The sequence below is a fragment of the Zea mays genome, chromosome 3 (genome assembly GCF_902167145.1).
Source record: "Zea mays cultivar B73 chromosome 3, Zm-B73-REFERENCE-NAM-5.0, whole genome shotgun sequence".
Taxonomy (NCBI): Eukaryota; Viridiplantae; Streptophyta; class Magnoliopsida; order Poales; family Poaceae; genus Zea; species Zea mays.
Genome location: NC_050098.1, coordinates 225,736,622 through 225,747,834, shown reverse-complemented (window position 1 = coordinate 225,747,834; position 11,213 = coordinate 225,736,622). Strand labels below are relative to the sequence as shown.

Sequence of the window (11,213 nt, the reverse complement as noted above, 5' to 3'; positions counted from 1 at the left end):
GGAGGATTTTCCTGAGACTTAAACAAACACATTTATAGTATAATCCAATTGATTTAGTCCTAGAAACTTACATCTTTCTTGTTCTTCTCCTAGCTTTTCTGTTTCTCCTCCAGTAGAGCTCAGAATGGTACTTTCTCTACAGAAAGAGTTAGAGAGCAAACCAAAGCACCAAACTTGTAGTAAGAGGTGTATGCAAAATGGTTGAACACTCAAACCTTACATACTTAACCTTTTTCATCGTTTTACCCAATTTGGCTTGTTTGAGGTCGATGTTGGACTCTAAACCATCAAGTCAACTTGACTTGATCTAGATTGACATATCTGAGCCCCAACCCCCGTTCACTTCTCGAGCTTGATCTTGAGCCTTATGACTTACACCACATAATTGTAGATGTTACCTCATTGGTTGTAAGTCATGTCCTTATGTAGTAATCCTTGATGCACCATAACTCTTCTTAACTCGATCAACCTTGACTTTGCAAGTCTTCTTCTTCACCCCTGACTTTGGGTTCCTGGTCTCCTTGACCTTCTCCCGTGCACTCGGTACCTCGAAGCTCTTCTTGCCTCCATCCTTGGCTTGATCGGTTGTCTCTGAGTTACGCACACCGAGTCTCACTTAAGCAATGTCCATCTTACTTGTGATGTCCATTATCTAGATAATTCAGTCTTTGGACCATCACACTTGTTCACTTGTGTTGAACCCTGTTAGCTTTGCATTAAGCACCTGTTCAACACTTAGCACACTTGTTAGTCCTTTAATTGGGTTGTCATCCAAACCACCAAAACCCACAAGAGAGCTTTCAGAAGTGACCGCGGTCACTTCAGCCCTGTCGACTGAGGAGCGCGCGTCAGGATAAGGTGTCAGTCGATCCTTGCATTAAATGCTCCTGCGATACGGTCGGTTGGCGTGGCGATCTGGCCAAGGTTGCTTCTCCGCGAAGCCTGGGCCTCGGGCGAGCCGAGGGTGCGTCCGTTGCTTGAGGGGACCCTCGGGCGAGACATGAATCCTCTTGGGTCGGCTGCCTTTGCCCGAGGCTGGGCTCGGGCGAGGCGAGATCGTGTCCCTTGAGTGGATGAAGCCTTGACCTGAATCGTGCCCATCAGACCTTTGCAGCTTTGTGCTGATGGGGGTTACCAGCTGAGATTTAGGAGTCTTGGGGTACCCCTAATTATGGTCCCCGACAGTACTTTTCGTTATTAATCATGCAAACAAATAAGTGTCTGTGTTTAATTTCACACATACTCCAGGATGGTGCAAATATATACCACTAAAAAGATTTTGGGAAGCTATTATTCTTATTTCGAAGAAATATAAGGTCACATACGGTGTCAAACGTATTGGATGGTCACATGACATTTATATGTGGCGACGTTCAATTCGAGCTGATGCTCCAATCGACGTAAAAGGATAATTACTTAAAATTATTATGTTATATATATAGATGTTATGTTTATAATTTCATAATATAACAAAGTTGGTAACTTTTTCAGTCTTAATACTGGTCATTTTGCTCTGCGCATTATGGAGTGGTGGGATAGTGGTTTAAAAACACAACTTAGCATGATGAGAATAATAGCATATATGTAACTTGTAGTTGAGGATAATATTAATTATAATATTTTTTTACAGGATGGTGCGACTCTGCGTAGAAATTTATTTATTAATCTGTTGACATATGAGGGGAACACATATCGATTTAACATTCCTGTATATATACAAGAGTATATTGATCGTATTATGGAAAAATTAGATGAAATAGATAGTCATGTTTATGTTTATTTTGTATTTATTGATTTGAATTTTTGCCATTAAATTTTCTTTATAAATTTTACATAATACATTACTAGATGAGTGTCCGTGCGTTGCAGACCTTGATTTCTCTTTGATGTCATCCTAGACGGCTCGCGCATGTTGTCATCCATCTCATAACCGTATAACACATATTTGTATATATACGTTATCGAAATATTATATGTTCTCATTGCAATGCACGTGCACTGACCTATCTTATATAATACACTACTAGGTGAGTGCTCGTGCTTCATAGCCCTGAGTTTCTCTTCGATGTCATCCCGGACAGCTCGTGAATATCATCATTTATCTCATAACTGTATAACAAATATTTGTATATATAAGTTATCGAGATATTATATGTCCCGTTGCAACGTACGGACATTAACCTAGTTAGCTAAGATATTTAGATGTCTTTAATTAATTTTAATCACTAATTATTAGATCTAGTAAATTCAAAACATTCTCTAATTTTGTTTACGACTATTCCAGTTATAATCCCGTTTACGATAATAAAACGCGGAAAGAGAAACAAAATTTTTTTTCTCTTTCCGCCTTTTTTATCCCTGCTGCGGATGGCAGTTTAAAAATCGATGGGCGGTCTGCCGACCGGCCCAAATAGCCTCCTCCGAGCAGTGTAGCCCAAACACTCTTCTCTTCCACTTGACTCCCAGTCTCCCACTGTGCGCAGTTCGCTTGGTCCCCGGAGCCCCAAAGGCGGCGGTGAGCCGGAGCCCGGAGACGACGGCGCGGCGCGACTCCCCCCTAAGCGACAGCGGCGGCGTCGACGTAAGCGGCTGCGTGGCGCCACCGACGGAGGCTACGAGCGGTTGTGGAGGCAGATATGAGAGGTGGAGGTGGCTACAACGGGTCGGCGGCTGTGAGATACTGAAATCCGCACTGCAGTTCTCTTCTTCCCCCAATCAGTACCACCTCTCCAAGTGGCAATCACCATGGGAGATCAATCTGGCAAGTTTCTTCTCTGCTTCCATCGCATTCTCATCTTTTGCTTGTATGTTCTGGACATCCTTGGTAAAGATTTAAATATCTATGTTTGTTGAACTAGTCAATTAGTTTTATCGTCGCTTAGTTTTAGTCTTTGCGTATGACCTACGCTTGCAAGTAGTAAAGGTTATGAATCAGTTAGCAATTGTTATCAGGCTATGCCAAGGTTCTGTGTTTTTTCTCCTAATTTTTGCAAAAATAGCTAAATAGCTTAGCCCTACAGCCATCTCCGGCTACAGTTGCTCATAACTGTTGTGTAGGAAAACAGCTAAGAGGCTTAGACCGAGATTTAAAACCTTGGCATATACATTATCTATATCATAATCCAGGCAACGACTGGTATGCAAGCAGTCCTTCTGTGCAAGCGTGCAAGCAAACTATCTGATCCATTAGATTACGATCCAACCACAGGTACAACCATGGTTTGTTAGGGATTTTTTTATAAAGATTATTGAGCTGGTGGTGGAAGGGTTTAAGTGTTAAATGTGACCTACGTAATTCATACCCACTAATTTCGAATTTTAGTGAAAGAAGTATTGATCTAGACCTGTGTCCTAAACTGTGTTCCGCCCTTGTGCTGCTGACTTTTGCTGGTCTATTTGATGTTCTGAAGGCTCTAGAAATGGACCACAACAGAAGTACGTTTCAGGAGCCCAGAATGCCTGGGATATGTTCTCTGATGAGCTGTCACAGAAACACATCACTACTGGTTCTGGTGACCTCAATGACATACTTGGTGGCGGGATTCACTGCAAAGAAGTTACTGAGATCGGTTAGTTCACTTTCCAAGCTTATTCTTTATGAAGGATCAAATAGAAGTTATTGGGCAATTTTTTTAATTAATTAGCTAGGTATATGTAACCTGTGTTTCTTTGTTTGCTTCATGTCTACTAGTGATGATCTCTCAAAATTTTGTGCTATTCTGAAGAATCATAGAGCTTAGTGTGTCTCTTGTTCTATCATGCTTTGCTCCTCACGTCCAGAGATCAGAAAATCCCCTTGATTTCCCCTCTATCAAGTAGTTTACATAGTTTTGATTCTCTCAGCTGATTTATCTGAAGCAACTGCCTGATGCACAGCACTAATTTTATTCAGGTGGCGTCCCAGGGGTTGGTAAAACTCAACTGGGGTATGTTGCACTTAGTAATGAGTACAAGTACAGCAGATCCCCCTACTAAATACATACTTTTCTTCAGGATTCAACTAGCAATCAATGTACAAATCCCAGTGGAATGTGGTGGCCTTGGTGGGAAAGCAGTTTATATAGGTAAATTGCTTCACACAGGAATACATATCATCTAGTGCTTTACTGAGAAAGCCTATTGTAACAGATACAGAGGGCAGTTTCATGGTTGAACGTGTCTACCAGATTGCTGAAGGGTGTATTAGGGACATACTGGAGCACTTTCCGCACAGCCATGAGAAGTCCTCTTCTGTCCAAAAACAATTACAGCCTGAGCGTTTCCTGGCGGATATCTATTACTTCCGGATATGCAGTTACACCGAACAAATTGCAGTCATAAACTACATGGAGAAGTTCCTCAGAGAGCATAAAGATGTGAGTTCCTTCAACAGTTGATTTCTCAAGTCTAACTTTAATACTTTTGTTGTGTTCTCAATCGTTTTTATCTTTCTACTCTATGTTTTGTTTTGCAATCAGGACATCATAATGCATGCTAGTTTTGTTATCTCCCAGTTCTTTGGTTTCCAATGTACGACAACTGACCTAGTGTTCAAAAGTAAAGATTTGGCTATCTACTTCGCAGGTGCGTATAGTTATTATTGATAGTGTTACTTTCCACTTTCGACAAGATTTTGAAGATCTGGCACTGAGGACCAGAGTGCTAAGTGGATTATCATTGAAGTTAATGAAGATTGCAAAGACATATAACTTGGCAGTAAGTTACCCATCATGCGTATGAGGGGTGTTAATTCTGATTGTATGTTACCTATTTGATGTGGCTAACATATTTATCTTGTTCTGCTGAGCAGGTTGTCTTGTTGAACCAAGTCACTACTAAATTTACAGAAGGGTCATTTCAATTGACTCTTGCTCTAGGTCAGTTTTGTGTCATACAAGTATAATCCTCCATTCCTTCTTCATCTTCGAATCAGTACTGGATGTTTGTGGTCATTATTGCTCACAGAGCAGCAGGAAGTTAGCACCAAGAATTTCCTTGCTTTTGTTACCAAGGTTGCCTTTCTGTTCTGGTTCTGGGCACACGTTTCCAGTGACCAAGTCAAAATGGCAAGCATTTACTAATTGCAGCCGAAACTTCGGTACCGTGATAATGTGGGGTGGATGAAATTATCTAGGCAAATCGTACTATAAAAACAGAAAAGGGTGTTGTGTTTTTTTGTATAATTGTAGCATATGTAATGTACATAACTTTCAATCTATACCGCAATCTTGTGTCTCCACTATAATTGGTGCCACAAGCTCTGCCAAACCTTTTGCACCAGCCATACACCAGAGGCTCCCTTAAAAATTTCTTCTTAGAACAACTTGGATAATTGGTGCAGCACCATTAGAAACACTCATTTCTATGTCGCTAAATCATCCATGCTCCCAAGGAGATCAACGACTCTACTCCACTTTTCCAATGTCCTGGAATTAAAGTATTAATCGGAGGCCAACAATCACAGAATACCTCATCCTCAATTTGCAGTGAGAGGTCCTGTGGAGTGTGGACCAGATAGGCATAAGAGTAAATACCAAACTTGTCTGGAGAAGACATAGTTCGTCAAATTTTGTTGAATTTTCTCCTCTTGATCACATAAAGGGCACTGATCCGGATGAGGCAGCCCTCTGCGGGCAAGACTATCAGCAATCCAACACCAATTATGGGCTGCTGTAGGAAATTTTAATACTTCTTAGGCGACCATGATTTCCAAATAAAGCTCCCATAGGAGAATGGAGGTGCCATGATCTCTTTTTAGTCATTCATATTTATATCCGCGTGTGTGTCATCATTTTTTTTGTACAAAGGAAAAATGCCCCCCCCCACTCCCAAAAAAAACGAGCACACACACATGGATATATGGCATATAATCAGATCGTGTCCAACAAGGTCCACATTTCCCTACCTTAGCAGTAACCATATTCCCCTGTATTCATTCCTCTGTTTGTTTTATAAGAAATTGGTATTACAGGCTAAGTTTCGATAAATCTACAAGGGCTAGTTTGGAACTTAAATCCTCTCCGGAATTCCTGAGGATTGAGGGAAAAAGTAGCTCATTTTCTATTCAATCCCTGGGAATCCCGGAGGGGATTTAAGTTTCCAAACTAGCCCTAAAGTGGTTATAGTTCTGACAGTGTCCAAGTTATGACAATAGCTACACCTTTTTTTTTCTACAGTGAGGTTGGATGGATGTGTGCCAAGAAAAGAAAAATAGGGTTTTTAAGTAGATGGGTGACTGTAGCTTTCCTCCTCTGTTCAGTGACATATTTCTTCTGAATAGTTCATGGGCACTGGACACTTAACCGATTATTCCAAGATAAGATAATGACCTTGTTATGCAGGTGACAGCTGGTCCCACTCATGCACGAACCGGTTGATTCTGCACTGGAATGGGAACGAACGATACGCACATCTTGATAAGTCTCCTTCACTTCCAGTAGCCTCAGCACCGTATGCAGTGACAGGCAAAGGGATTAGAGATGCTGTGAGCTCAAACCACAAGCGAGCCCGAGTAACGTAGCATTCTTGGTGTCAAGCACTTGTATGTCCACTACGCTCCTGCAGCTTTCTTCGCCATGGATCTTTTGGACTAGTGAGGTGAGACTGGAGAATAGTACCATTTTGTTGATTCTCAGTTGCTTTGTGCCGTTGGCTACCAACCAACCTTAAGAGAGAAGTAAATACAACAGAACAGGCTAATATAGTGTTTTGTATCTGAACATCTGGCCCATCGTACATTCAGTAAAGCCTATAATAGCGGGCATATATGTGCTTCTCTGATCACCGATCAGCAAAAACAGCTGCAGGGTGGCCAGTAGCCAGTTGACATGGATAACAGTTAGAAAAAACGTGCGGAAGATGGAGTGTTGCTCACTTTCCTAGTTCTCATTGCTTTACGATTTGTGGGCATATCAAGATTTGCACACTTGTTTGTTCGGTTAGGGGTGGATCGAGAGGGATTAGAGAGATCTAAATCCACCTCAAACCGAAGGCCTGATTGGGTTGAGCTTTGATTATGCTGGTTTGAGAAACTAAATTCCAAAGACATTTTCCCTTTCACCTTAGACATTAGGGACTTATCACTATCGTGTGATCCTGTGTTTGGCGAACCACATTGTTCTCGAGTCTTGACTGTTAATAAGTGAACAACTTAAGAGCATCTCCAAGGGACTAGCTAAATAGCTTGTTAAACTAAATTTTAGCTACTTAATAGTATAATAGCTCTTCAGCAGAGTAGCCATTTAACTTGCTAAGCTATCTGGCTCTCTAAATTAACTCTCTCACTAGCCAAATTTGGCTAGCAACTCTCGCTAGCCAAGCTAAATTGCATTTTGGAGAGTCTGTTGGAATGAGATGTTATATATATAGTTTAATATTTATGGAGAGACAAATAAAGAGTCAAATAGAGAGTCAAAAAATAAAGAGTCTTTTGGAGATGCTCTAAGGGCTTGTTTAGATACCTATCTATATTGATCTCAACACATTCAACTTAAGGACTTCCATAGACTGTTTTATAGGTTTGATGTGGAATTTAAACTAAAATTTACACCAAACCATCATACTACATATAGATTGAATGTGGTAGTATGTCCAAAACAATACTGGTTTAATACTACTCCTTCCGTTTCAATTTATATTTCGTTTGACTTTTTAACCTAAGTCTACAAGCATTTCATTGGTTTGAAGCATATAAGTCACATTTCGAGACTTTTTATGAGTATCTAGAGATCAACCACATCTCATAAATTGTGACTAACAATCAAATTTATATGTGTGTTTCTTCTAGGATGTTCTACAAGATAATATCTTTGCTTAATTAAGCCGCTCTGATCATATCAAAACTTTGATAAGCCTGTTATACAATAAAGGAGAAACATGCATCTCAAATGATCTTGACTTGATTTTAAGGGGTCTCAGTAAACCACTAGCTTATTTTATCATTCTACTTCACGTGATCTCTGATTATACAGAACAATTTACCATTATGGAGTGACTTCAAGTGGGTCTTGAGCCCATCTTTCTCGATGCACCTTCTATCATATTTCATGACAGACCCTTTGTAAACTGATCTACTAGATTCTTAGATGTGTGGACATAGTCTAATGCAATTACTTTGGAGTTCCTTAGTTTCCTGATATATTTCAACTGCCTTTTCACATGCCTTGTAGACTTCATATTATCCTTAGAATTATTCACTATTATTATTAGTGTTTGATTATAATAATCTATGGATATAGTTGATATCGATTTTTTACTGGTAAATCCATAAGGAGTTTACGAAGCCACTCAACTTTAACTGTGGCAATATCTAATGCTATAAGTTTTGCTTTCATGGTTGACCTCGTTAAAATGGTTTGCTTGCAAAACATCCATAAAATAGTGTCACCTCCATGTGATAACATATATCCACATTTAGCATAAACCTCATCAACATCAGATATCCCGGTTAGCATAAGAATAACCCTCTAGTACTATAGGATACTCAGTATAGTTAGTGTCATAATTCATAGCCCCTTTTAGAAAGTGCAATACCCTCAAGGGCATATGCCAATGATCATCCCCCGAATTGGAAACACGCCAGTTAAGTAGGCTCATAACAAATAAGATGTTGAGCCTTGTTGCTCTAGCCAATACATGAGAGAGCCAATGATTTAAGAGTATATCAATGGGATTTTTCCTTAACAACACGCTTGAGTCATAAGGAGTCAAAGCGAATGTGCAATCACTATATCCAAAGCGACTCAACACCTTTTTCCACACAATATGATTACACAAGAGTAACCCCACCATTTCCTCCTCTCAATAGCTTTATGTTAAGAATAACATCAACCCTCTCAAATATTTCGTTTCAAAGCTACTAAACAAAAATCATTTCACTTCCTCAATTGTATTAACATCATTACCAATAATATATCATCCATATATAAACTCAAAATCACACCTCCTTGTCAAACTAGTAGTAGACATATTTATCATCTTCATTCACAACAAATCCAGTTGACCCTAGAACTTTATTAATTTTTTATGCCACTACTTAGATGCTTGTTTTAGGCCAAAGGTTTTAATAATTTACACACTTTTCCCTCTTGACCATTTGCTACAAAATCATCAGATTAGTCCATTTAGATCTCTTCTTAAGCTGTTCATTCAGGAAATTAGTCTTAACGTCCATTTGATGAATGAGAAGATCATGTGAGGCAACTAAGGAAAGTAACTCACATATGGTCATTAGACAGGCAACTAGTGAGTAAGTATTAAAAGTAATATTTGCCCTCTTTCTCGATATAGTCTTTGGCCACAAGCCTCACCTTATATTCTCAATAGTACAATTAGGCCTAAGTTTTTCATTGAACACCCATTTACATCTCACAAGCTTGCATCCATAAGGACGATCAACTACCTCCAAGTTTCATTAGTTATAATTGAGTCCATTTCACTCTTAACACCTTCCTTCTATAAGTAGGTGTCAAAAGATGAATACGCCTCTTCTATGGTTTTAGGGTATCATCCATAAGGTATATAATATATTCTTTACCAAGTGACTTTACAACCCTCTTATCTCTTACTCTTTCAAGTGGCTATAGAATTACCCTCCTCTGAATTTTTCAAATGGGTTTTAAAAATAACATGTATTACCAGTTTAGCCATCTTAGATATAAAAGATTCACGACTAGAAGTGTTTGGTGTATTTTTATAGAAAATTCACTTTAAAAATATAGCATCTTTGGACTCCAAAACTGTACCAACATTCATGCTAGGTACTCTAGAATTTATTATTAAAAATCTATAACCCACACCGTTAAAAGTATACCCATGAAAGATACAATCAATAGTTTTTTGTCCAAGCTTTCGCTTCTGGTTGATTGCTACATTCACTTTGGCCAAGCAATCCCATGTTCAAGTAAGGGAGATTCAATCTATTTTTCTCTCATTTCTCGAATGGTGTAATTTCTTTGTTCTTTATGTATACTTTATTCAGGACATGATATATTGTCATAATTGGCTTACCCCACCATTCCTAGTCCCACTGTCTTTAACAGGGCATTAACAAACATAGTTAGATTTATTTCAACAATCCTATTGGATTGAGGTGAGTATGACATTGTCCTCTCATGAGTAATATCATGCTCTACATAGAACTTGTAAAACTCATTTAAGAAATATTCTCTTCCACAATCAGTCTGCAATTGTTTAATTTTATTCTCAAGTTGATTTTCTACCTCAACTTTGCAGATCTTGAAATGGTGTAATGCTTAACCTTTTGATTTTAACAAGTACATGTAGCAGAATCTAGTACAATCATCAATAAAGGTCATGAAATATCCATTGCCATCTTTGGTCCATTTACCATTCATTTCACATAATTTGAAATTGATTAGTTCTAACGTTGCCAAGTCCCTTGCCGTAGCAGCCCTGTGACGCTTGTGAGGCTGCTTCGATTGCATGCACACATGGCATTTGGAACCCTTGACCAAATTAAATTTCAAAATTAAATTCATACTAGCTAAGCATGTCATGCAACCAAAATTTATATGGCATAAATACGAATGCTACATATTTGTCTCATTGTCATGGCTCACATGGTTCATGGATTTAAAGCAAACATTAGATAAAGACAGGCTGAACAAGCCTCTGCTCTAATAGCCTTTACCAACAAATATTCCATATTTAGATGTTATATATTTATTTGATCCAAACACAAATTTACAACCATATCGACACAATGATGAACCACTAATAAAATTCTTTCTTATTGAGGGACCTGTTGCATGTTCTTCTTTTCTGAAATGAGATCCAAATTAACTTTACCAATGCCACAAATAGTCACACTCGCTCCGTCCACATCAATAAAGTGGAACTTCTCCTAACCTGATAAAAAAACAAAGAAATATCAACACACATGAATATTAGCCCTTATATCAACCCACAAATTAGGTGAAGACACACTAAAAGAACAATAGATAATAAATTACCATACTCCAAAGTTTTTCTATCAGTATCAATCATATCTATAGATTTCTCATTCGACTTCCACTTGACATCTAGACACTCCCTAGCGTAGTGCCTAGGCTTGCCACAAGTGAAACACTTGACATTTTTCTTCTTATTTTTAGGAGTCGTATTATTTTGTTTAAGATCTTGCTTTAACTTTTTATAGGAGATTTGGGGATTTTTCTACACTACATGGACACTAGAAGTCCCCTCAATAACTCTCTTGCCACAAACATATTTTG

The 11,213-nt window shown here is 38.7% G+C and overlaps 1 protein-coding gene across 2 annotated transcripts; it reads left to right on the top strand.

The window, feature by feature from the left end:
- The first annotated feature begins 2,421 nt into the window (after positions 1-2,421).
- On the top strand, positions 2,422-6,698 carry LOC100284087 (DNA repair protein RAD51). 2 transcript variants are annotated; one of them, NM_001370578.1, is made up of 8 exons: positions 2,422-2,761; positions 3,411-3,569; positions 3,893-3,926; positions 3,994-4,064; positions 4,129-4,355; positions 4,564-4,695; positions 4,790-4,856; positions 6,321-6,698. In NM_001370578.1, exons 1-8 carry the CDS (start codon positions 2,746-2,748, stop codon positions 6,497-6,499), a joined length of 885 nt encoding a protein of 294 aa, NP_001357507.1. In that variant the 5' UTR covers positions 2,422-2,745; the 3' UTR covers positions 6,500-6,698. The 2 variants fall into 2 exon arrangements, with proteins under 2 accessions (NP_001357507.1, XP_035821798.1); XM_035965905.1 differs by lacking the exon at positions 6,321-6,698 and adding an exon at positions 6,156-6,314 and having other exon boundaries at positions 2,425-2,761.
- The last annotated feature ends 4,515 nt before the right edge of the window (positions 6,699-11,213 follow it).